Source organism: Amblyraja radiata, chromosome 28 (genome assembly GCF_010909765.2).
Source record: "Amblyraja radiata isolate CabotCenter1 chromosome 28, sAmbRad1.1.pri, whole genome shotgun sequence".
Classification (NCBI taxonomy): domain Eukaryota; kingdom Metazoa; phylum Chordata; class Chondrichthyes; order Rajiformes; family Rajidae; genus Amblyraja; species Amblyraja radiata.
Window position 1 is genome coordinate 7,259,340 of NC_045983.1, and position 26,810 is coordinate 7,286,149.

At 46.9% G+C, this 26,810-nt stretch overlaps 1 protein-coding gene across 1 annotated transcript; it reads left to right on the plus strand.

Moving 5' to 3' along the window:
• The first annotated feature begins 220 nt into the window (after positions 1-220).
• nos2 (nitric oxide synthase 2) lies at positions 221-26,420 on the plus strand. Its single transcript, XM_033045666.1, has 26 exons — positions 221-506; positions 1,711-1,759; positions 2,709-2,831; positions 3,462-3,610; positions 5,029-5,191; positions 5,319-5,410; positions 7,451-7,592; positions 8,224-8,363; positions 8,953-9,127; positions 9,887-9,988; positions 11,354-11,548; positions 12,553-12,635; positions 13,423-13,567; positions 14,556-14,660; positions 15,481-15,533; positions 16,272-16,446; positions 17,121-17,250; positions 17,367-17,445; positions 18,313-18,503; positions 18,617-18,774; positions 20,274-20,484; positions 21,867-21,954; positions 22,065-22,186; positions 23,404-23,552; positions 24,752-24,946; positions 25,881-26,420. The coding sequence occupies exons 1-26, from the start codon at positions 406-408 to the stop codon at positions 25,929-25,931; spliced, it is 3,366 nt and encodes a 1,121-aa protein (XP_032901557.1). The 5' UTR covers positions 221-405; the 3' UTR covers positions 25,932-26,420.
• The last annotated feature ends 390 nt before the right edge of the window (positions 26,421-26,810 follow it).

Consider the following 26,810-nt stretch of genomic DNA (forward strand, 5'->3'; position numbering starts at 1 on the left):
AGCGCAAGGTTGGCTCGGGTTGCTAACGCAAATGTCCCAGCGATGTTGCAATGGGCGGGTTTTGGTTTTGGCTTGTCGGAAGAGCCGAGCAAGGAAACGTTACAATGATTTGGGGGTTTTCCTGAGTTACACTAATCTGCCTGTGTCATGAAATGGGCGGCGACTAACATTAATGTCTACAGCAGGTGCATAAATAGGGTCTGTAGTGCAGATAGATCTTCAGTGTAGATTGATAGTGGGCAGAGGCACGACTTGTAGAATCAATCTCGAGAAGAACATTTTCCATTCTTCCCCGAGTGAGAAGTCTGTCTGTTGCCGCTAAACTTTTTCTCGTTTTACAGGATCCGTTTACTTGTTTTTATTTTAATTTAAAAAGAAGCGTCGAGCAGCCGAAAGCCAGCCGAGATGCTTTGCCCGTGGAGTTTTCTCATGAAACCCAAGTATAGGGGAAAGTACGAGCCGAGGGAGACCAAAACGGCGGATGTTAACAACAACGAAGATACAAGGTTAGGAGCGACTTGGACCAATACTGGGTCTTGCCGGGAGAGTGGAGAGTGGGCAAGGGCCGGTGTGGAGTCATCCCAATAGGAAAACCTCCCTCTCTCGCCCAAACCAGTTCGCTCGCAAACAACGTTAGGGCTTTATTCTTTGGAGCGCAGAAGGTTAAGGGGGGACTTGATAGAGGTCTTTAAAATGATGAGAGGGATAGACAGAGTTGACGTGGATAAGCTTTTCCCACTGAGAGTAGGGAAGATTCAAACAAGGGGACATGACTTGAGAATTAAGGGACAGAAGTTTAGGGGTAGCATGAGGGGGAACTTCTTTACTCAGAGTGGTGGCTGTGTGGAATGAGCTTCCAGTGAAGGTGGTGGAGGCAGGTTCGTTTTTATCATTTAAAAATAAATTGGATAGTTATATGGACGGGAAAGGAATGGAGGGTTATGGTCTGAACGCAGGTGTATGGGACTAGGGGAGAATACTTGTTCGGCACGGACTAGAAGGGTCGAGATGGCCTGTTTCCGTGCTGTAATTGTTATATGGTTATATGGTTAACGTAACTATCCCGGAACGAACGAGAAATTCTGACATGAGTGTGTTTGAGTCTCCTAAAAAAATGAACGAGGTGGAGATGGAAAAACTAGGGTTAACTCCACTTACTGCCAACTGATTGGAAACAAGGCGTTCGTTTCTTACAGGGGGTTCGTTAAATGTTATTGTTCGTACTATATTAAAAAAAAAGTTAGCTGGAGACGGCAGGTATTTAGATAATTGAGGAGTCTTAATCAACGTGAAATTGTGATTTAGAAAAAAGACACAGAGTGCCGGAGTAACTCGGCAGAACATTGTACAGAAACAAGGAACTGCAAGTGCTGGTTATTACACAAAAAAATACATAAAGTGGTGGGAGTAACTCAGTGGGTCAGGCAACATCTCTGGAGAACATTATATAGAAACATTATCGAGACCCTTCTCGACCCGAAACATGTTCTCCAGAGATACTGTCTGGCCCGCTGGGTTACTCCAGCACTTTGTGCCTTTTTTTCCGTTCAGTCTTAATGCTTGCTACCAAAGATCCTATAGCGGAGCTTGCTATAGGATCTTTGCTTGTTACTCTATCAAATGAAGTGCTCAAACTGTCTCCCTCTTGGAAGTAGTGATGCTCAGCATCAAGATCGTTCTAACCATTCCTAATCCGATTTATTTTCCCAGTATCGGCAATGGATTCATCCTACCTTCTAAGGCCAAGTGTACCCAGGAGGTGAGTCCACGGTTTATTCTAACGTAAATTTCGTTGACTCGTAATATTCCGTTGTACATAACACCGACCGGGCGCGTTTAGTCTAACGAAATTGTCTTGGGATATTCGAATCATTTGGCATTAAATCGGCTCATCGTGTGCTAAACTCGCCAGATTAGGAACGGCGTATAATATTGAGGAAAGGAAGGGGGCATGCGATATACGAACGAACGTTTGAAAATGTAGTTCTGTCCTCCTGTTAATGTTGTGGATATCCGTTTTTTTAAACTCCACGTTAATCACGTCCACACTTTTAGTTGAGTTTAGTTTATCGTCGCGTGTACAGTGAAGTGAAGTGAAAAGCTTGTTTTTATTGCGTCCTACAATCGAGTCATCCACAGTGTACAGATACAGGATAAGGGAATAACGTTTAGTGCAAGATAAAGTGCAATAAAGTCTGATTAAAGATAGTCCGAGTGTCTCCAATGAGGTAGACGGGAGGTCAGGACCGATCTCTAGTTGGTGATGTGGGAAGAAACTGTCCCTGAATCTTGAGGTGTAGGAAGAAACTGCAGATGCTGGTTTATACCGAAGATAGACGCAAAATGCTGGAGGAACTCAGCATCTCTGGAAAAAAAAAATAGGTGTCGTTTCAGATCTGAAGAAGGGTTCCTATCTGAAACGTCGCCCGTTCCTTTTCTCCAGAGATGCTGCCTGACCCGCTGAGTTACTCCAGCATTTAGCGTCTATCTCCTGAACCTAGAGGTCTGCGTTCTCAAGCGTGTACCGTTTGGAATAGTAGAGAACGGGGTGTTTCGGCTACTTCATTTAGAATGAATGCAACGAACAACTTATATTTAAGATAGACTCTCTGGAGAGAAGGTCTCGCTACAAGCTGATATTTGCTTGAAAGGCGAGGTGTGTGTCCCGCAACGAATTAACGTGAAGTTTTTGATCTCGTTGTGAACAGCCGCAACATATCAAAGAGGTCAAAGAGGTCGCCCGCTGTCCTTTCGCCCCCAAGTTTGTGAAGCTGTCTAACGTGGAGGACGGGGCGATTCTACAGGACACTCTGCATCACAAGGCGGTGAAGGTAAGGGTTATATCTACCTAACCATCGGCCAGCAAAAGGTGAACTGTGCTACCACCTCGCCAAAACCCGTGTGTGTGTTTAAATTGTTCATAACCTGTGGAGGGTGGAGGGGGGTAATTGGGGGAAGACGAGATTGCGGGGAGAATTTTAAAAAAAACGGTAGGATTAAACAGAAGGGACTGTATGACTCCATGACTCTTTGAGTGAATGGGTGGTAGCTAGTCGGCGCGGACTCAGTGCCCAGAAGGGCCTGTTTCCTGAGCTATGTCTCTGTGTGACTCATCCTCCTGCTATAATCCGCCTTCTGTTTTTTCTGTACATTGGATGGAACCGGGGCAAGATCTTGGATCAAAGATAGACACAAAATGCTGGAGTAACTCAGCGGGACAGGCAGCATCTCTGGGTAGAAGGAATGGGTGACGTTTCAGGTCGAGACCCTTCTCCAGACTGAGAACCTGCCTGTCTGATGCAGAGATGCTGCCTGTCCCGCTGTTACTCCAGCATTTTGTGTCTATCTTCGGTGTAAACCAGCATCTGCCGCGCCTTCCTACAAAGTTCTTTGATCGACCTTGTTTGATCAACAAGTTTAATGAGTCTTATTTAGAAAATGCTTACCTGTGTCCTATCTAGAACATGTCGTGCCAGTCGACAGCTTGCCGGGGCTCCCTCATGACCCCTAACGCCATGACCAAAGGACCTCGGGATAAGGCCATTCCACCCATGGAAATCCTGCCGCAAGCCTTGGACTTCATCAATCAATACTACCAATCGTTCAAAAGGTAAGGAGGGCGAGATTACAGTTGGAATAAGCCTGGTGGTCCTCCAGTTTCCCCAGTCATCACCTGCGTTGGGTGTGGAGATCTCACAGAGTAACTCAGTGGGTCGCAGGCAGCATCTCTGGAGGAGAAAAAAATGGATGGGCGACGTTTCGGGTCTGGACCCTTCTTCAAGCTGAAAGTAGAAGGGGAGGGAACTGGTGGTAGGGAAAGGCCAGAACAAAGCGGGGCCGGCGACAGGTGCCCATGGGACGGATTGCCCAACTGGACGCTCCACCAGGACGTCCCTGTAGATCTCCCGTCACGACTCCGCTGACGGGGTTCAGCCAAGTTACCGCGCAGGGTCGCTTCCACCTAATCAGTGGTAATTGCAAACGTGGAGGGTTGTCAAATGTTAAAAAAAAAAAAAAAAGACGTACAGACGAGATCTACAGTAAACGCTAAAAGGTTTTGGGGTGAGAGGCAGGAAACATGTTCCCGATGTTGGGGGAGTCCAGAACCAGGGGCCACACACAGTTTAAGAATAAAGGGTAAGCCATTTAGAACGGAGACGAGGAAACACTTTTTCTCACAGAATGGTGAGTCTGTGGAATTCTCTGCCTCAGAGGGCGGTGGAGGCAGGTTCACTGGATGCTTTCAAGAGAGAGCTAGATAGAGCTAGATAGGGTTCTTAAAATAGCGGAGTCTGGAGATATGGGGAGAAGGCAGGAACGGGGTATTGATTGGGGATGATCAGCCATGATCACATTGAATGGCGGTGCTGGATCGAAGGGCCAAATGGCCTACTCCTGAACCTATTGTCTATTGTGAGTTAAATACTTATTCAATGTGGTGGTGGTTGATAGACACAGAAAGTTTCTTGCATCTCTGTTTAGTTTAGTTTAGAGATACAGCGCGGAAACAGGCCCTTCGGCCCACCGAGTCAGCTCCGACCAGCGATCCCTGCACACGAGCACTATCCTACACACACCAGGGGCAATTTTAAATGTTACCAAGCCAATTACAAACCTGCAGGTCTTTGGAGTGTGGGAGGAAACCGGAGCTCCCGGAGAAAACCCACGCAGATCACGGGGAGGACGTACACACTCCGTACGGGCAGCGGCCGTGGTCAGGGTCGAACCCGGGTCTCTGGCGCTGTGAGGCAGCAACTCTACCGCTGCGCCCGGTTGCCTTCAATAAAATGACCAATTCGTAGAAACATAGAAAATATGTGCGGGAGGAGGCCATACGGCCCTTCGAGCCAGCACCGCCATTCATTGTGATCATGGCTGATCATCCCCAATCAATAACCCGTGCCTGCCTTCTCCCCATATCCCTTGATTCCACTAGCCCCAAGAGCTCTAATAGAGAGAAAAATAAGAGGAATTCATTTGAGAGTCTGGTCTCCCGGTTTAATCGCAGTGACCTTTCTTCCCCACCAGCCCCAAAACAGAAGAGCACCTCGCTCGCTTGGAGCAGGTGACAAAGAGCATCACCGACACTGGCTCGTACGACCTGACCCTGGAGGAGCTGACATTCTCGGCCAAGCAAGCTTGGCGCAACGCCCCGCGCTGCATCGGCCGCATCCAGTGGTCCAATCTCCAGGTAGGCAGCCCCTCGCCCTTCGCTCCTCTGCCCGCGATGGGCGGCTCCTAACGCGGCTCTGCCTTCGCTGCCGACCCGCAAACCAACACCCGACTCAACCTCGTGTCTGTGTCCCGTGTCTTTGCAGCTATTTGATGCCCGGAAATGCACCACGACCAAGGAGATGTTCGAACACATCTGTACACACCTCAAATACGCGTCCAACGATGGCAACCTAAGGTACAAGCGCCGTGAAATGGGGGCTGTTTAGATATCAGTGTTTCATTGTCAGTTGCACCGAGACGAACTATTACACATTGGACCTAGACGTTGAATATGCTCACAACCCAACTGTATGGACACGGAATTCTCCACGTTTAGATTACCTCTGTGAATCAATCTGATTGGGTTTTGTTGAAGATGTGACCGAAAAGGTTGACGAGGGCAGAGCTGTAGATGTATATATGGATTTCAGCAAGGTTCTGCCTGGTAGGCTGCTCTAGGAGGTTGGAGCGCATGGGATCCAAGGAGAGATAGCTGAACAGATAGAAAATTGGCTTCATGGAAGCCATGTGGCTTACACAAAGGGTGGTCTTTCTCTGGCCTTTGTCCAATAAGCTGCCGGTCAACCCCCTACGCCCACCCCCACCTATTACCTGCCAAAGACCAGAGGGCATGGCTTTAAGTTAAGAGGGATAAAGTTTAAAGGGGCAGGGTTTGTTTACGTGTAAGTAAGTAAACTTTATTTATATAGCACGCTTAAATCAACTCGCGTTGAAACCCTATTCACAGGTTCTATTTACATAGAGCTGATCATACAGTGCAGAAACAGGCTATTTTGCCCATGCCGACCAAGGTGCCGCTTCTAAGCTAGCCCATAAATCTTTCACATTCCTCTATCTGTACAAGTGCCATTTAAATTCTTGAGTCACCATTTCTTAAGACTCGTGTTTTGAACAGCACACAGGGTCCTGTTATGCTGTATGCTGATGTAATAGGAAATCTTGCTGTTGGCAATTTCAAATCTTTTTTTTAAATCTCCCTGACGACATCAATGGATTGCAGAGCTATGACTCTTGGTTAATTTGCAAGAGAGAAAATAGAACTGCTTTTGCACAATGGTACATGGTTGTGACAGTGTGAACAGTTAGCACAGCAGGAGAACTGGTCCTGCCAGGCTTACAGCAGGAAGGATCTCACCTTGTTAAGATGAGATGATAAATAGAGAACATAGAACCATACAGCACATGAACAGGCCATTCGGCCCACAATGTCTGTGCTGATCATGATGTCAGGATCAACATTTATCTGCCTGCCCATCTGATCCATATAGAGTCATACAGCGAGGGAACGGGCCCTTCAGCCCAACTTGCCCACACTGGCCAACATGCCTCAGCTACACAAGTCCCATCTGCCTGCGTTTGGCCCATATCCCTCTAAACCTGGCCCGCCCATGTACCTGTCCAACCTTGTCTTAAACATCCCTCCATTTCCAGCATATTCGTATTTTTGTCAAAACCCCTCTATATTATCTGCCTCCACTGCCACCCTGGCAGCCCGTTCCAGGCACCCATCACTCTTAGTTTCGTTTAGATTAGTGATACAGTATAGAAACAGGCCCTTCAGCCCACCGATTCCACACCGACCATCGATCACCCATTCACACTAGTTCTATGTTATCCCACTTTCTCATCCGCTCCCTACACGTTTGGGGGGCAATTAACCAACAAATTGTACAGCATGCGACCACACAAAGAACAAACAAACTCCACACATACAGCAATCGAGATCGAGATCAAACCTGGGTCTTTGGCGTTGTGAGGCAGCAGCTCTACCAGCTGTGCCACATTTAAGCCCACTCTCTCTCATTAAATACCAAGAGAATGTTCCATGTACTCAAGTATAAGTTTAGAGATACAGCGTGGAAACAGGCCCTTCGGCCCACCGAGTCTGACCCGACCAGTGATCCCACACCCACTAACACCATCCTACACACACTAGGGACAATTTACACAATTTACATTTACACCAAGCCAATTATCCTACAAGCCTGCACGTCTTTGGAGTGTGGGAGGAAACCGAAGATCTCGGAGAAAACCGATGCAGGTCACGGGGAGAACGTTACAAACTCCATGCAGACAGCACCAGTAGTCAGGATCGAACCCGGGTCCCTGGCATTATAAGGCAGCAACTCTACCGCTGCCATATTGCAGTCGCTAAAGTAGGACAGGGTTTTATTTTGCTCATTTGACATTTTTGTGCGATCGTTTTGGTCCGTAGATCCACCATCACCGTCTTCCCTCAGAGGAGCGATGGAAAGCACGACTTCAGGGTGTGGAACAGCCAGCTCCTCAAATACGCAGGATATCAGCTGCCTGACGGCTCCATCATCGGCGACCCAGCCGGCGTGGCATTCACGCAGGTAAAGGAAGATGCTCTTTCAGTCACTGGCACCAATGCAGTTCACCGCATATCACTGCAGCACAAGACTGCGGCTCAGTAAACTCAGTGGGTCAGGCAGCATCTGCGAAGGAAATGGATAGGTGACGATTCAGGTCAGGACTTTTCTTCGGTCTGCAGAAGGGTCCAGACCTGAAGCATCAGCTGTCCATTCATTCTGAAGATGGGTCCCAACCTGAAACTTTGCCTATCCATTCAGTCTACACAAGGGTGCCAACCCAAAAAGTCACATTGTCATCATCCATAGTTGTTGCTGGACTCGCTCAATCACTCCAGCATCTTGTTATTTGCTCAAGACAGCTGAGTCATTGAATGATAGAGCCATACAGTGGAAAACAGGTCCTTCAGCCCAACTTACCATATTTTGTACACCTCTATAAACTCATCCCTCATCCTCCTATACTCAGACCTCCCAACATTTAAACTCGTATTCTATACTGAGCATCTGCAGTTCCTTGTGCCTGCGAGTATGTTGATATATACAACAGATTGTATATCCTAATGTTCTCCCTGCCAGGTCTTAGTAAGGTATTTGGTAAGGTATCATGTTATTAATGCTTCACTCTGAATAAGCTTATCTGCTTCTTTCTCAGTTGTGTATAAACATGGGCTGGACACCTCGATATGGCCGCTTCGATGTGCTTCCGTTAGTTCTTCAAGCCAATGGCCAAGATCCAGACATGTTTGAAATTCCACCAGAACTGACCCTTGAAGTGGCGATCGAGCATCCAACGTAAGTTCTTGCTGAGTCTCAAACCCTCACCCTCTCTTTAATTTAATGTACTTCAGAGATACGGTGCCGAAACAGGTCCTTCAGCCCCGTGAGTTTGTGCCGACCAGTGATCACCCCACACACTACTAGTACTAGATTAGTTTAGAGATACAGTGAGGAAACGGGCCCTTCGGCCCACCAGGTCCACGCTGACCAGGGGTCCCTGTATACTAGCACCATCCTACACACTAGACACAATTTCATAATTTTTTATTGAAGCCAATTAACCTATAAAACTGCACGTCTTCGGAATGTGGGAGGAAACTGGAGCACCCGGAGAAACCCCACATGGTCACAGGGAGAACGTACCAACTCCATACAGACAGCACTTATGGTCAGGATTAAAATGCGGGTCCCTGGCACTGTAAAGCAGCAACTCTATCGCTGCGCCACTGTGCTGCCCCAAATTTGGTCCCAAATGCACAATTTCATACAGTCTACTGAATGTAGGCCAAATGACAATGGCAGCTGGAACCTTAGTCCACATATTAAAATATAATTAATGTTAAAATATAGAAGGCAGAGCATTACCTTCCCTTTGTACTTGCAGGTACGAGTGGTTTAAGGACATGGGACTTCGGTGGTACGCACTGCCTGCTGTGGCCAACATGCTGCTGGAGGTTGGAGGTCTGGAGTTTCCTGGATGCCCGTTCAATGGCTGGTACATGAGCTCCGAGATCGGTGTCCGAGACTTCTGCGATGTTCAGCGCTACAACGTGTTGGAGGTACGATCGTTTGCATTTGGTTGTAAGGACATTCATTGCCTGACGGCCTAAGATAGACACTAAATGTTGGAGTAGCTCAGCGGGTCAAGCAGCATCTATGGAGAAAAAAGGAAAGGTGACGTTTCGGGACAGAACCCTTCTTCAGCCTGAGAGTAGAGGAAGGAGGGGAGAGGGACTCTAGAGGTAGGAAAAGACCAGAACAAATCAGGGACGGCAACAGATGACCAAGGAAGGGTGGAGCCCACAATGGCCCATTGTTGGCTGGGGAAGAGGTGGTAATGAAAGGATGCAAACAGTGGAACTAGTGGGACTATTAGGATGGGAGAGGATAGGAGAGGGGAATGCAGGGGTTACTTCAAATTAGAGAATCAACAACTGGTTGTAAACTTTCCAAGTGAAATATGAGGTGCTGTTCATCCAATTTGTGTGTGGCCCCACTCTGACAGTGGAGGAGGCCCAGGACAGAAAAGTCAGTATGGGAAGGGGAGTTAGTGTTTGGCAACCAGGAGATCGCATAGTCTGATTGCCTGTTTAACAGGGTACATAATCTGATAATGACAAAGTAATGTGGCATTAACTAGTTAGGAAGCAAGCTAGCTAATTGGAAACTACATTACTGGGACCGGACGATATTCAGCAGCTGATGTCTCAATTTGGCCCAATGTCTGAGGGATCGTAAAAACAAGTGAAGTACCAAATGTGGAATTTGTCTAATTTTTAATTTAGTTGAATTTAAGTTTTGATTTTTCTGCCTTGCAGGAAGTGGGAAAGAAAATGGGCTTGGAGACAAACAAGCTGTCATCCCTGTGGAAAGATAAGGCCTTGGTGGAGATTAACATTGCTGTGATCCACAGTTTCCAGGTGAGAGAACTAATAATGCTCAGAACCATAACTGTGCGGAGGATATCCACATTTCCTCCCTGTTTTTCAGGAAGTTCTGTTCCTCTTCACATTAACCACATGATTTAACCTATCTACTGGAGCATTGCTAGGACTTTGGTCAATTATTAGGTCTTGGAAAGAGTCTCGTATGGGGTCGAACAAAGTCGGGTCAGGTCGCAAAATGACTGCAAACAGAGTTCAGATCAGTTCGCTGGGACAAATTCTGCTCTTCCCAGTTTTCCCCGTACGGCACTCCAGAGTCGGAACAATATAATTCTGAACTGGGACTTCCTGATGCACCTTGTTAGTTTAGTTTGGAGATACAGTGAGGAACTAGGGCCTTCAGCCCATCAAATCCTAGCCGACTCTCAATCACCCATTCACGCTGGTAATCACACTATGCTATCCCACTTTCCCGTCCCATTCCCTACACACGCGGGGCAATTACAGAGGCCAAGTAATCTACAAACCCGTACAACTTGGGATATGGGAGGAAACTTAAGCGCATGGAGGAAACAAAGGCGGTCACAGGAAGAACGTGCAAACTCCACACGAACAGCGCCCGAGGTCAGGATCGCACCCGGGTCTCTGGCGCTGCGAGGCAGAAGCTCCACAGTGTGCCGCCTTTTGTTTGAGAAGCCATGTGAAGAATAGTAGAACCAATTGCATGATCTCATCTGATGGTGGGAATAGGTATAGGAGCCCTTCTGACCCATTTTATTATTATTCATTGTTTGCTGGCATTTGCTTCACCATAAATCCCTCCCCCATCCTATCCCCCACTATATCTCCCCTGCCCCCCAGCACTGAGAAACATCCTCTGATGTAAAGCTCCAGTGTCAAAACTTTAAATCGATGTTTTCCCAACTTTATTGCACAAGACAGCCCTTCACTCCCTTGAGTTTTAAGGAGGAATGGGATTACGTGAGCTGGTATAGGGTTTGATGGGCTGAGATGGCTGAAACAACTAACTGATAAAATAAGTTAAATAAGTTAATACGTTAGTAAGTTAATACGTTAAAAACAGTTCATAAAAAGTGGATTATTACATCAATGTTGTCTGAGGGTTTGTAGACACAAGGGAACTGCAGATGGTGGTTTACAAAGAAAAGACTATGTGTTTGAGTAAGTCAGTGGGTCAGGCAACATCTCTGGAGAACATGGACAGGCGACATTTCAACTCTGAGTCTGAAAAAGGGTCCAGACCCAAATTGTCGCCTGTCCATGCTCTCCGGAGATGCTGCCCGACCAGCACCTCGTGTGGTTGTCTGAGGCGTTGCCTGTTTGTTACTCGCCACCCACCGTGCATCTCCTTGACGTTGACCTTTCATGTTCTGCTTTCAGAAACAGAACGTCACCATCATGGACCACCACACGGCCTCCCAATCCTTCATGAAGCACCTGGAGAACGAGTTCAGGCTGAGGGGCGGTTGCCCTGGCGACTGGGTCTGGCTGGTGCCTCCAATCTCCGGGAGCATCACAAAAGTCTTCCACCAGGAAATCCTCAACTACATCCTCAGCCCCTTCTACTATTATCAGGTAAATGATTAATTGTAGGATAATTAGCTTTGGTAAAAAATTATTAAATTGTCCCTGGAAGTAGGATAATGCTAGTGTATGGGATGATCGCTAGTTCGGCGCCTATCTGGTGGGCAGAAGTGCCTCTGTATCTCTTAAGTCTAAATATTCCAAAGACTGCTGTAGAATTGCTGCCTCACAGCGCCAGAGGCCTTCGTTCGATCCTGACCTCGGGTTTGTACCTTCTCCCTGTGACTGTGTGGGTTTTCTCTGGGTGTCCCAGTTTCCTACCACATTCCAAGGTTCGTAGGTTAATTGGTTTGTAGGTTAATTGGCTTCTGTAGATTGTCCCTCGAGTGTGTGGGATGCAACTAGGTACACGGAATCTCTAAACTAATCTGAGTTAAATGGAAAGGTCACAGCTTACTTTGACAAAAATGGAGCCAAGGGGAGCATGCAGATGTGTTGGTTGGTTACAATAATGGTGCCACTTGGCGTTCTATAATTGGCCTCAATATCTCCTGGAAGCACGGCACAGTGGCGCAGCGGGTAGTTTTGCTGCCTCACAACACCGGACCCAGGTTCGATCCTGGCCTCGGGTGCTGTTCTGCACAGAGTTTGCACATTCTCCCTGTGACCACGTGGGTTTCCTGGGAGTGCTCCAGTTACTTCCTACATACCAAAGGCGTGCAGGTTTGCAGGTTAATTGGCCCTCTGTAAATTGCCCCTAGTGTGTAGGGAGTGGATGAGAAAGTGAGATAACATAGAACGAGTGTGAACGGGTGATCGATGGCCGGTGTGGACTCGGTGGGCTGAGCATACTGGGCCAGAGGTGTCAATGGTAAGATGCATACAGGTTACTGTGGTACAGTGCCAGTATCGATGAATAATTCGCTGGCAGCCTGAGAGACAATTAGATCGTAAATGTCCACTGTCTCAGGCCTATTGTAAAAGTGAAAGACCGTGTTGTTCGGTGTCAAGGCTACATGATAGTCCTCACTCTGACCAATGTTCTATCTTCACAGACTGAGGCTTGGAAAACACACAACTGGCAAGATGAAAGACTGAGACCAAAGAAGAATGAGATCAAATTCAAACAATTATCAATGTAAGTTTAACAAAACATTCATTCCTTTTCTAACGCTTTTTGTGCACATTGTGTGCCACCCTTTACCTTTCTTTACTTTAGAGACACAACTTCAAAACAGGACCTTCGGCCCACTGAGTCCAAGCCGACCAGCAATCCCAGTACACTAGCACTATCCTACACACAAGGGGTGAATTATACTTTACAGAAGTCAATTAATCTACAAAGTTTGTACGTTCTCCCCGTGACTGCGTGGGTTTTCTGCGGGTGCACCGGGTTTCCTCCAACACGTCAAAGACGTCCAGGTTTGTAGGTTAATTGGCTTTGGTCGAAAAAATTGTAAATTGTCCTTAGTGTGTAGGGCAGTGTTAGTGGATTCGGTGGGCCGAAGGGCCTGTTCCCGTGCTGTATCTCTACAGCCCAAAGTCTAAAGACTTCTATTTAAATCTATGCAGTAGTGGTGTGGCAGAGGGCAGCAAGTGCGGAGGATTAAATGAAATCTGAGGGGTAACTTTTTGACACAAAGGGTGGTGGGTGTATGGAACATACTGCCAGAGGAGATGATTCATGCAGGTACTATCCCAACTTTTAATCAACAATTAGGCAGGTACATGGATAGGACAGGTTTGGAGGGATATGGACCAAACGCGGGCAGGTGGGACTAGTGTAGCTGGAACATGTTGGTCAGTGTGGGCAAGTTGGGCCGAAGGGCCTGTTTCCACATTGACTCTATATGATCGCCTCCCAGGCATACGAGTAGTGAGGGCCGAGGAGCGCCAGTTGTTAATGACGTTGCTTTTTCCATTAGGGCCGCTCTCTTCACTTCCATTCTGATGCGAAAGATCATGGCCAAGAGGACGAAAGCAACCATTCTCTACGCCACAGAAACGGGGAAATCTGAGACCTTTGCCAAAAGGTTGTGCACATTGTTCAACGGTGCATTCAACGCCAAGGTAAGTCAAACAGTGTAGAAACAGGGTTTTTTTCAATGGCACAATGCCCATACAAACAAGGAAGCACTTACGAGACTATGCTGCAGTTGTAATGTGCCAATAGTGATACAATAATTTGTAATGCCAATGATTAGATCACACAATATGTCCCAGGGGAACTTTGAAACTTGGCTTGATGCCACACCATTGCCTCAGGATGACTTGGGCAATTGACTTTGCAACATAGACTTGCTCACAACTTACCAGCAACTGCCCAGGCGCATGAGGAGGGAATGCAAAACCCTTCAGAGGTTGAGGCGGAACGAAGGGTTGTACTTTACTTGGAGACACAGAGAACTGCAGATGCTGCTTTACCAAAAAAAAAGGTACAGAGTGCTGGAGTAACTTAGCGGGTCAGGCGACATCTCGGAAGGACATGGATAGGTGATGTTCCGAGTCGGTACCCTTCAGTCCAAAGCATCACCTGTCCATGTTCTCCAAGGATGCTGCCTGACCAGCTGAGTTACTCCAGCATGTAGTATTTTGCTTATAGGTCAGAAAATGTAGAGGGAAATACTTTAACTGTAGTAGTTGAGGTTAAGCATTAGTTTTCATGTGTCGATAAACAGTCATAAGTTCATGTTCATAAGTGATAGGAGAAGAATTGGGCCATTCGGCCCATCTAGTCTACTGTGCCCCATTCAATCATGGCTGATCTACTTCCTAACCCTGTTCTCCTACCTTCTCTCCATAACCCCTGACACCCGAACTAATCAAGAATCTATCTATCTCTGCCTGAAAAATATCCATGGGAGTTGCCTCCACACCCGTCTGTGGCAATGAATTCCACAGATTCACCGCCCTCTTACTTAAGAAATTCCTCCTCATCAAATGTGATGGATTTATTTGGATATGCTCGATAACAGGGCATATGAAGAGAGTGCTTTATTTAAGAATCAACCTTTACATCCACTGTGACCTTGACATTGTGATTCTCCTTTACCATTAGGTTGTTTGTATGGATGACTATGACATGAATAATCTGGCCAAGGAGTCTCTAGTCTTGGTGGTAGCAAGTACCTTTGGCAATGGAGATTCACCTGGAAATGGAGAGGTAAGCTGTCTGTACTTGGCAAAGGTTATCAAATCCCAACAACAGGACTAAACAAATGGGACTAAGTTAATTCCTCCCATCTAGACTTTGGGTAGTCAATAAGATCAAAGTCTGTACGCCCAGAGACTGGTGTTACATGGACACCACTATTTGTAGTTTGATGGTAGAGTGATTGGCCTTTGAATTCAGGAAGAAAAATTCCGTCTTCGAAATGGTTCACAACCACGTGAGATGGAACTAAGCAGTATGTGACCCCTTTGGAGGGTCAGATGAAGAGGAAGAAGATGTTTGGGTAATGACCTTTGACAGGGTCATTAGGGTGGCTCAGCTGGTAGATCCACTGCCTCACAGAGCCAGAGACCCAGATTCGATCCTCACCTCAAGTGCTGTCTGTGCAGAGTTTGCACGTTCTCCCCATGACCACATGGGTTTCCACAGGTTACTCCGATTTCCTCCCACATTCCAATGACGTGCGGGTTTGTAGGTTAATTGGCCCTCTTGTAAAAATTGCCCCGATTGTGTAGGTAGTGGATGCGAAAGTGGGATAGCATAGAACTAGGGTTGGCATGGGTGTGGTGGGCCGAAGGGCCTGTTTCCATGCTATATTTTTCAATCAATCTAAACACTTGAGAGAGAAGAGCTGGAATGATCAATGAATTAATAAACAAGGAAAAAGGGTCATGAAACTGGATTTGGACTAAAATTGAATGTTGATCAAGAAACACATGAAGATGCATTGTAAATTCTCTTTAAATAAAGTTTCTTTTCCGATGGTACAGCATCTATTCTTTTGATTAAATTATATTATTTTTCCTTGCAGGTGTTTAAGAAATCCTTGTTTAACAAGAAGCTGCTGATGGCATTCAAATTCAGGTAAAGATTTGTCCCGGTTGGGGTAGTATGCTCATCTTTGCAGTTTCCAATCATATCTTGCTTTCTGCATGGAAGGAGACCATTCCATCCATCTAGTCTTTGCAAGCCCATGGAGAAATCCCATTGTCCCATTTATTTCCCTATATCCTATTCATTCTCAGCTACCTATGAACACCAGCTAATTCCGCTTTCACCCACCTAGTTTAGATTACTTTGGAGCCTTCCGGCCCACCGAGTCCACGCTGACCATCGATCACCCATTCGCATTAGTCCTATGTTATCTCAATTTCTCATCCACTCCCTGCACACTGGGGGCAATTTACAGAGGGTCAAACCTGCCTGTCTTTGGGATGTGGGCGGAGACCGGAGCACCCGGAGAAAACCCACTCGGTCACGGGGAGAAGGTGCAAACTCCACAGAGACTGCGCCCAAGGTCAGGATCGAACCTGGGCCTCCAGCACCATGAGGCAGTAGCTCTACCACGGTGCCGCCATAACAAGGGGCATTGAACAGAGGCCAATTGATGTAGTAATTGACTTGACCCTTCTTCAGTCTGAGTTACTCCAGCACTATATGTCCCAAAGACGCACGGGGTTGTAGCTTAACCGGATAGCATGTGAATGGGGTGGGCCGAAGGGCCATGTTTCCATGCAGTGTCTTTCAATCAATCAACCGTTCAGTTGAGCCACTGCACATTAACTAACGGCAGACCTGTGTTTCTTCTTCCCCCGCCTGCAGGTATGGCATCTTTGGCCTGGGGTCCCGCCAGTATCCCCAGTTCTGTGCGTTTGCTCACACCCTCGACAAGAAGCTGGAACAACTCGGGGCCATTCGCATGTCAGCAACAGGTGAAGGAGATGAGTTCGGCGGGCAGGAGGAATCATTTGTGGACTGGGCCATCGCCACTTTCAAGGTAGATCACAGACGCACTTGGCACTGTTTACTTCCGTGGCAGTTTTCTGTAGAGTCATTAACTGGATATTATAGCAGTGGGGTTGGATGCAGTTTAGTTAATTGGCAAAATATGATGAGGTGTTAAGTACACCATTTTGTTATATCAGTGTTCCTGTGATATTCCCTGGTTTATTTTATATCTTCACGATAGTCTATAAATGCATGATGTGAAATGTACTTACTAGAAGGAGATGCAGCAGTAATTTTTCAAAGTGAACTTGAGAAAGAAAATATATTAGACTCTAGACCACCAAGACCACGCCGACCAGCAATCACCCCATACACAAGCACTAGGGACAATTTACAATATTACAGAAGCCAATTAACCTCCAAAACTGTAAGCCTTTGGCGTATGGGAAGAAACTGGAACACAACGGAGAAATCCCACACAATCACATGGAGAACCTACAAACTCCGTACAGACAGCACCCGTAGTCAGGATCGAACCTGGGTCCCTAGCAGCTCTACCAGCTTGGCCACCGTGCCTCCCTCTGTTCTGCCACATCGTGGCTTGGTGCTATCAATCCTTCATCTCATCACTTAGACTCCTGAGGGGAGGAAACAAAGCATGTAAACACCTTGGGGACAACACCTTGGGGAATTGGTCACCATCCCTCCTTTCCTTCCCAACAGACAGCCTGCAAAGTCTTCCACGTGCGTGGTAATGTGGAGCTCGGACAGTTCAAGACCAGCAAAAGTAGCGTGTGGGATCCCAGCAGGTATCGATTCGTAATGGAGACCCGGGCGTTGGATCTGTGCTCAGGTATCTATATCTGCTCACCGCCTTTTTGCCCCAGTGACCACCCTCTGTGGTCGCATTGCCTTGTGCTTTTTGATTCGAGCTCACCATTAACAGTTGCGCTTTCTTCTCTTCCTCAGTTCTCTCCAAGATGCAAGGAAAGAAAATTCTGCCAATGAAGTTAAAATCAAAGAAGAACCTTCAGAGCTTAAAATCCAGGTAGAGTGACACGACTGTTCAAGCGAGAAAAAACGTTCCTTTCAATGGAGTCTGTGACCGCGTGGGTTTCCTCCGGGTGCTCTGGTTTCCTCCCACATCCCAAAGACGTGCGGGTTTGCAGGTTAATTGGCCTCAGTGTGGAGGGAATGGATGAGAAAGTGGGATGACATAGAACTAATGTGAAGGGGCGATCAGTGGTCAGTGAGGACTCAGTGGGCTGAAGGGCCTGTTTTCATGCTGTATATTTCAATCAATCAAACTTTGGTGAGAGAAGGGCTGGAAAGGTCAATGAACAGAACAGTTCTCGACTACGCAAAGGAAAAAGCCGTGAAACTGAATTTTGAATTCAAAATTCAGTGATAATTCATGTCAAAAATCAAAATTCAATTTGATTTCAATTGAAATTGAACTGAATTCAGTTTCAATTCAAGCTGAATAATGAATTGAAGGATGGTAAAGAAACTCCTGAGAATAGATTGTAAATTAGCTTTAAATAAAGACTTTTCAGGAGTGGTTGAGTAAGTGGGAGAACATAGACCTTGTATGAACAGGTGATCGGTGTCAACATGGGCTCGGTGGGCCGAAGGACTCGCTTCCATGCTGTATTATAAACTATCTGTGGAATTCTCTGCCACAGAAGGCAGTGGAGGCCAATTCACTGGATGTTTTCAAGAGAGAGTTAGATATAGCTCTTAGAGCTAACGGAATCAAGGGATATGGTGAAAAAGCAGGAAGGGGGAACTGATTTTGGATGATCAGCCAGGCTCGAAAGGCCAAATGGCCTACTCCTGCACCTATTTTCTATGTTTCTAAACTATCTAAATAATCGTTGTTTGAGCGCTAATCCCTTGGTCTCTCTGTTCACAGTCGTTCCACCATCCTAATGGAGCTGAGCTGCCAAGAACCCAACAACCTCCACTATCAGCCTGGGGAGCACGTCGGACTTTTCCCTCGCAACCAAGAAGCCCTCGTCACCAACCTGATGAAGAGTTTGAAGGAGAAACCAACTCCACATCAGTGTGTCCAGGTGGAGGTCAACAATGGCACCACCGCCAAGGGTAAGTGTAGCTATCCAAACCTCGGCTCAATCCCTTCCACACACGCAATGAATAAAACCTTCGCAACCCAAGGAGTTTGAACTAACTGGCCAAATGTCCTTTGCTCCCTGCAGACTGGAAAGCTGATGAAAGGCTCCCACCATGTACTCTCGAAGAGGCCTTCACCTACTTCTTGGACATCACCACCCCACCTTCTCAGCATCTCCTGAAGAAATTTGCCCAGCTTGCCACGGAGGAGTCAGAAAAGAATCGACTCCTGGAACTGAGCCAGGTGAGTCCAGGCCTCGGGCTCTTTGTCGGGTCTGCACCTGGTGTCATTTCACTAGGAGTGCAGATGAGTTGCAAACAGGGTTTAGTTTAGTTTAGAGATACAGCAAGGAAACAGGCTCTTCGGTCCACCAAATCTGCGTCTACCAGCGATTAACACTGTCCAACACATACTAGGGGCATGTTACAAATACCCTACAGACCTGTATGTCTTTGGAGTGTGGGAGGAATCCGGAGCACCCGGAGAAAACACACGTAGATCACGGGGCGAAATATACAAACTCCATACAGACAGCACCCGTAGTCAGGATCGAACCCGGGTCTCTGGCGCTGTAAGGCAGCTACTCTACCGCTGCGCCACCGTGCCGCACGGTAAGGGCGTTGATTACAGAGCAGGAATCTTGATCACAGCACAAAGTGCTGGAGGAACTCAACAGGTCAGGCCACGTCAAGTCAAGTTTATTTGTCACATACACATACAAGATGTGCAGTGAAATGAAATGACATCTGTGGAGAGGATGAATAGGCAACATTTCGGGTCGGGGACCTTTCCTCAGACGAATTGTATATGGGGGGAATGTGAGAAAGCTGGCAATGAGAGGTGGGGGTAGGACAAAACCCGGCGAGTGATAGGTGCATATAGGTGAGGAGGGGGTTATTGACAGATGGGTGGAGTAAGTGACATCGGTCAGAGGTGAAACGGTGTCAAATGAAGAGAGGTGTGAAGCATAAAGGCAGAGAGAGGAAGAGAGGTGGAAATGAACGGGGAGGAAGAAAGAGGGACGGGATAGTGAGGGACATGCATGCGCAATGGTGAAGGGGGAGAGGGGACACAGGAAGGAGAGAGGGGGAGGATATAGGGGGTTGGTACACAAAATTGGCAAATCCATTGATCGCAGCAGTCAACTAGATTAGGATTTACGAAAGAACTGCAGATGCTGGAAAAATCGAAGGTAGACAAAAATGCTGGAGAAACTCAGCGGGTGCAGCAGCATCTATGGTCCTTCGCTCCATAGATGCTGCTGCACCCGCTGAGTTTCTCCAGTATGTTTGTCTACCAACTAGATTAGGGTTCTTTGCAAGCAAAGAACAAGGTGACTGTGTTTGGAGGGATGATTGGTTACCCTGCAGGTCATCTTTCTACACAGCCACAAGGCAGGGACTGGTGGTGCCTGGTTCGGTGGCCTTCCACTAGAAAGTATTTCCTGTTGGGTTCTGGCTTGTTTTATTGTAGTGTAAATATTAATTTTTAATAATTGAATACATTTTTTGAGGGGGGGGGGGGAGTATTTCCTGACTTCTGGAAAAAAAACTGGGACAAAATATGGATTTCCTCTGCGTGATTTTGGTTCTGAGCATTCTCAATGTAAACGCAGTGGATGGGACCCAATGATATGTCGGTACACATGTCACCCTCTGGCTCAGATGAAGATTCAATCAATGCGTGCAAGGTTGCAATCCCAACCAGTTCCTACCTAACCCTGGCTTGCCATTCCTCCGCAGAATTCCCAGGAGTATGAGACGTGGAGGTCCTTCCACAGCCCTACCACCCTGGAGGTGCTGGAGGAATTCCCGTCCATCCACTGCCCGGCCATGTTCCTCTTCACCCAGCTCATGGCCCTCAAGCCCCGATATTATTCCATCAGTTCCTCACTGGACATGAACCCGGGGGAGGTCCACCTGACTGTTGCCGTTGTGAACTACAAGACAAAAGGTAAAGACAATCGCCACGTACCTGTTCAGCCGTTACATTGTAGGGCCGGCTTACGTAGCCAAGCCACAATATTAAGATGCATCTTAAGCATTTGGATGTAACTGCTCTTTGGAACTTTAGATTCCAGTTGCTATGTGCAGGGATATAATATTGATTCAGTGGAACAGTTCATTTTTTAAAGAGTAGTTTTGTCCTTTCTAAAGAACTAAATAGTGCTGTTGTATAGATTAAATTGTGCTCTCATTAACATGACTTGGACATGCCATGGATTATGTGATTTGGAAACAGGCCCTTCGGTCCATTGAGTGTGTGCCAACTACCAGGCGCACATTTACACCAATCTTGTATTTTTGATTGAAAGATATATCATTGAATCAGGCCCTTCGGCCCTCTGAGGCCAGACCGACCATCGATCTCCTGTTCACACAAGTTCCACGTTATCCCACTTTCTCCTCCACACACGACAGGCACGGAGGCCAATTAGCCTCCAAACCTGCACATCTCTAGGATGTAAGAGGAAACCAGAGCACCTGGAGGAAACCCATTAGTTTCCAACACTGGGGGTAATTTACAGAGGTCAACTAACCTGCAATTTTGACGGGATGTGGGAAGAAACCGGTGCACCTGGAGGAAACCCACCCGGTCAGAGGGAGAACGTGCAAACTCCACATGAGCAGCACCAGAGGTCAGGATTGAACCTGGGTCTCTGGCGCTGTGAGGCAGCAGCTCTGCCAGCTATGCCTTATAATTCTCCCAAACATTACACATCAATTTCTTCCCCCCCCACCCAGGTTCTACCATTCACTAGATGCATTTTTTCAATGGTCAATTAAGTTACCAACCTATCACTTAAATGGGAGGACAAATGGGTGGACCCGAGTCACAGCAGAGTAAGGATGTTAAGAGTTAACAAGGCTACCTCAGCAAGTCCATGGGCGGCTCGGTGGTAGAGTTGCTGCCTTACAGCGCTAGGGACCCGGGTTCAATCCTGACTGCAGGTGATGTCCGTACAGAGTTTGTACGTTACCCCGTCACCAGCGTGACTTTTCTCCTGGAGCTCCGGTTTCCTCCCACATTCTAAAGACGTGCAAGTTTGTACATTAATTGGCCTCTGTAAATTGCCTCTAATGTGCAAGGAGTGGATGAGAAAGCGGGATAACATGGAACTAGTGTAGTAGGTTAATTGGCTTGGTAAAATGATATATTGTCCCCAGTGTGTGTGGGATAGTGGTAGTGTGCGGGGACCGCTGATCAGGCTCGGTGGGCTGAAGGGCCTGTTTCCACGTTGTATCTCCAAACCAAACTAAAGTAAACCATGACCTACATCACTGTGCTGTGAAACTTGGAGCTGCATTTGGCTTATGCTTTCCTCTTGTATTTAGATGGACAAGGCCCCATGCATCATGGTGTTTGTAGCACCTGGCTGGACACGCTAGAAAAAGATGAAATCGTTCCGTGTTACGTGCGCAGGTAAGCCAATTGTAACTGGTTCTTTAACACCATGGCTTTCAAGCTTTGAATTGGATGCAATGCAGCAAAACAGCCGGAAACTAACAACCGATCTCTCGTTACTATTCTAGCACGGCAGGATTCCAACTACCAAAGAACCAAACCAAACCCTGCATTCTGGTCGGCCCCGGGACGGGTATTGCACCGTTCAGAAGCTTTTGGCAACAACGGCAGCATGACCAGGAAAAACAAGGTGCGTCGCAAGTCCTTGCGTTTCTTGCCAAGATTGTACAGACCGTGGTCAAACAGGGAAAGGCCTGGGTAGAGTGGATGGGGAGAGGATGTTTCCACTAGTGGGGAGAGTCTAGAACCAGAGGGCACAGCCTCAGAATAAAAGGACGTACCTTTAGAAAAGAGACGAGGAGAGGCCCTTCTTTAGTCAGAGGGTGGTGAATCTGTGGAATTCTTAGCCACTAATGGCATTGAGTATTTTTAAGGCAGAGATTGGCAGATTCTTGATTAGCAACGATGTCAAGGGTTGTGGGGAGATGGCAGGAGAATGGGTTGAGTGAGAGAGATGTATCGGACATGATTCAATGGCAGAGTAGCCTTGATGGGCCGAATGGCCTAAATCTGCTACTAGAACCTATGTATTTATACAGGTGGTCTCTGGGTTACAGTCCTCCTGACCTACTAGAGACGTCTGACTTTAAGACAAATTCTCCATTACAATCTTAATGCCTTTTGCAAGCTCGATGTAACAATCATAGAATGTTTCCCAGTATTCATTAATGCCCAGATACAGGCAATATAGTGAAATACTGCATGGAAACAGGCCCTTCGGCCCACCCAGTCTATCAACCACCCGTCCACACCAATCTTACACTGAGCTTAATTATGGACCCTTCAGGGAGTTTATTCATGTGAAAAAAGGATAGTACATGTATGCAGAACGAGACAATATAGGTTATGTTAGAAAACTTAAAATGGAATCAAAACAGATATTTCTGACAGGAGAAATCAGCTTAGGTACAGGTCCAGGAAGAAAACCCAGGGACTGATGTCTAGCTCCACCTGCTGTTCACATGTATCAATGTCAGCCGCACAGGAAGACCACTGTTTGTATTTCTAGTAGACACAAAGTGCTGGAGTAACTCAGCGGGTCAGGCAGCATCTCTGGAGAACATGGATAGGTGACATTTCGGGTCTGGACCCTTCTTGTACTACGAACCCACTAACTCCCGCAGTTATGTGGGCGACACCTCCCCCCATCTTGCCTCTTGTAAAGATGCCACCCCAAGTCTAAAGCGAGACGAGAGTAGGTGGGACATTGTTGGCTGGCGTGGGCAAGTTGGGCCGAAGGGCCTGTTTCCACACTGTACCACTCTATGACCGTTAGTTATCGATAAGCAAAAGGTGAGGTTGTATCTGCATCGTGGTTGACTATTTGTTTTATTTTGTGACATTCAGGCATCAAAGGCGGGCCGATGACCTTGGTGTTTGGCTGCCGGGATTCACAGTTGGATCACATTTATAAAGAAGAAACGCTTAAACTGAAGAACCAAGGAGTCCTCAAGGGGGTTTACACAGCTTATTCCAGGGAGCCAGGCATGAAAAAGGTAAGTTGACCTTTCTGAATCAGCAATGATGATGGCCTTTGCTTTTCTTACCTTGTACGTTCCCCCGTGTTCTGTTTACTCTGTGTGGTGGCACTGAGTCATACAGACTTGTTGCACCTCATTGAAAACTAGTCAAACAGCTGTCTGATGCCATCCCGAGGACCTTGCCTCCTCTTGGGGCAGCACAGTGACTCAGCGGTAGAGTTGCTTCCTCACTTGGGTTCAATCCTGACTACGGGTTCTGTCTGTATGGAGTTCGCATGTTCAACCCTGTGACCATGTGGGTTTTCTCTGGGTGTTCCGGTTTCTTCCCACACTCCAAAAACGTGCAGATTTGTAGGTTAATTGGCTTCGGTAAAAATTGTTAAATTGCCTCTTGTGTGTAGGATAGTGCTAGTGTACGGGGTGATCGCTGGTTGGTGCAGAATGTCTCTAAAGTCTTGTGGATGAAGAAGATAATATTTTAATTACTATTATCTGGTATTTCTCAGTGGCACTGCCGATCGGTCTCATTTCCTAGGATTCTGGCTCTCTATTAAACAACATCAAAGTACTCAGTGACATCCCAGTTTTTGTATGCTGACACGGAATGGTATCCCGGGGTTTAAGATCCATAGAGACACCAAAGAACTGCAGATGCTGGGATCTTGAGCAAAACACAATGTACTGGAGGAACTCAGCAGGTCAGGCAGCATCTGTGGAGGGACATGGACAGGCGACGTTTTGAACTGTTCCGAAGAAGGGTCCCGAACTGGAACATCACCTATCCATTCCTTCCACAGATGCTGCCTGACCCACTAGGTTACTCCAGCACTTTGTCTTAAGATGCATAGATGCGTGAACACCAAAAGGGATAGAGACTGGGTGGGAATATAGTGTGGAGGATGACTTTGGGCATCCTCGTACGACAGGCTTGAATAGATAGACACAAAGCGCTGGAGTAACTCAGTGGTTCAGGCAGCATCACTAGAGAGATAGGATATGTGATATTTCAGGTCAGGACACTTCTTCAGATTTAAAATAGTGTGTGAAGAGCTGGAGGTGGGAAAAGACCATGTCCAATAAGAGCCTGTCATGAATAGCCGTCTGCTCATGTTTCTCGGATGAGTTGGGTGCTATACAAATGCAAAGTTTTATCTCCAGTTAATTCTAATGCAAGGTCAATCTTCACCTTCTCGCTTCTGTCTCTGTCCAACCAGACTTACGTGCAAGATATCCTGAGGGGTAGCCTGGCATCTGAGGTCTACAGCGTCCTGCACAAAGAGAAGGGGCATATCTACATCTGCGGCGAGATCAAGATGGCACAGGACGTCACCGACACTCTGAAGGCCATCGTCGCCAAGCAGGGGAACATGAGCATCGAAGATGCTGAGGAATTCCTCACAGAGTTGAAGGTAGGTCTGATGCTTGGCGTCCCTCGTGAAAAGGACCAGAAACCACTTTCCAGTTAATCCCCTTCACAATGCTGGTCAGCCTTGTCTATGAGAGGCAAAGAGAGACCTTCCCATTGTTGCATCTCCCAACCAAGCAAACCAATAACACACACACACACACACACACACACTCACTCCCTGAAGGTTCCACATTACTTATTAAGAGATTGCCAGAGAGGAACTGTCAAAGACTCGTGGGCATAGAGTCATTACTCTGAGCCTTTCTTTTGCACAATTGACTCTGACAATGGAAACGGGCCGAAAATAAACACAAAATGCTGGAGTAACTCAGCGGGACAGGCAGCATCGGGTCGAGTCCCTTCTTCCGAATGAATCAGGGAAGGGGGAGATACAGAGATAAGGAAGTTGTGAAAACGAGACAAAGGGGATGGAGATCATTGTTAGCTTGGAGAAGGTAACGACAAAGCAAACAGAGATAAAAGGTAAACGAGGACAGTCAGACTAGTTGGAGAACTGGGAAGGGGGGAGGGATGGAGAGAAAGGGAAGGCAATGGTTACTTGAAGTTAGAGCAGTCAATATTCATACCGCTGGGGTGTAAGCCACCCAAAATATGGAAACAGGCCCTTCGGCTCAACTTGCCCATGACCAAGATGCTCCATCGACACTAGTCCCACCTATCTGCATTTGGCCCATATCCCTCTAAACCTTTCCTATCCATGTGTATTTTAAATGTTTATATAGTACTTGCCTCAACTACCTCCTCTGGCAGCTCGCTCCACATACCCCACCATCCCCCCCCCCCCCCCCCCCCCCACCCCACCCCGAGAAATGAAATTGTACTTAATTTCAGAACATCTCCACGTTGCTGTAAAATGAACGGCCCACATTGTGATTTTTGTTTTAATTCCATGTTTTATTTTAAATATTTTCCAGAACCAGAAGCGCTATCACGAAGATATTTTCGGGGCAACGTTTCAGAAATGACGGCACCATTGTTACACCTGGCACCGAGGGAGAGACTGCCTCAATCGCTAAGGATGAAGGAAAAGGCTTGATGACAAGGCTTCACTGTACTGCTATTTTGCCATCCAAATTTCTGCTTGCTGCCCGATGGACCAAAATGGACCTAACCTGTATTATAACATATACGATTCAATCTCACACACGCAATCACAAACACAAATGGAAAACGAGAGGAATTCAAAACAGCACTTTGCATTTACGAATGAACCCTGCAGCAATTGCCTTCCCTTCTGTTCAATTAATAGTGTTTAGGATCAGTTTTTGGAAAATTAGATTTGCAAATAGGACAACCGTCGCATGGAAGAGCTGATGAAGGTCCTAATTTATTATGCACTTTATAAGAGTTAGTATGTGGTGTTCACTGGATAGTTAAAATTAAAGTGGCAGCGGGCTGCTATGTGTAATAATTAGTGTGTAATAATAAATTATAATAAAGCACTTTGAATTGTATCTGATCTGACTTGAGACTTTACTTTTACAGCACGGAAACATGCCCTTTGGTCCACCGATCACCCCGCACACTAACACTATCCTACACGCTCTCTAGGGACAATTTACAATGTTTACCGAAGCCAATTAACCTACAAAGCTGTACGTCTTTGGAGTGTGGGAGGAAACCGGAGCACCCGGAGAAAACCCACGCAGTCACAGGGAAAACGTACAGACAGCGCCCGTAGTCAGGATCAAACCTGGGTCTCTGGCGCTGTGAGGCAGCAACTCTACCACTGCGCCACTCTTTGCTTTGCCTTTCTGGTGACACTTTGAATGGTCTTGTAACCACTAAGGCCACAACATGCGTTCACTTCACACAGTGCAGAAGGACGGGGACTGGAAGGGGAA

Excerpts from the sequence above, each read along its gene's own strand:
- nos2 (XM_033045666.1), top strand. The coding sequence starts at position 406 with ATGCTTTGCCCGTGGAGTTTTCTCATGAAACCCAAGTATAGGGGAAAG. Across the intron at positions 5,411-7,450 it reads TCCAACGATGGCAACCTAAG|ATCCACCATCACCGTCTTCC; the intron begins GTACAAGCGCCG and ends TTTGGTCCGTAG. Across the intron at positions 24,947-25,880 it reads AATTCCTCACAGAGTTGAAG|AACCAGAAGCGCTATCACGA; the intron begins GTAGGTCTGATG and ends AATATTTTCCAG.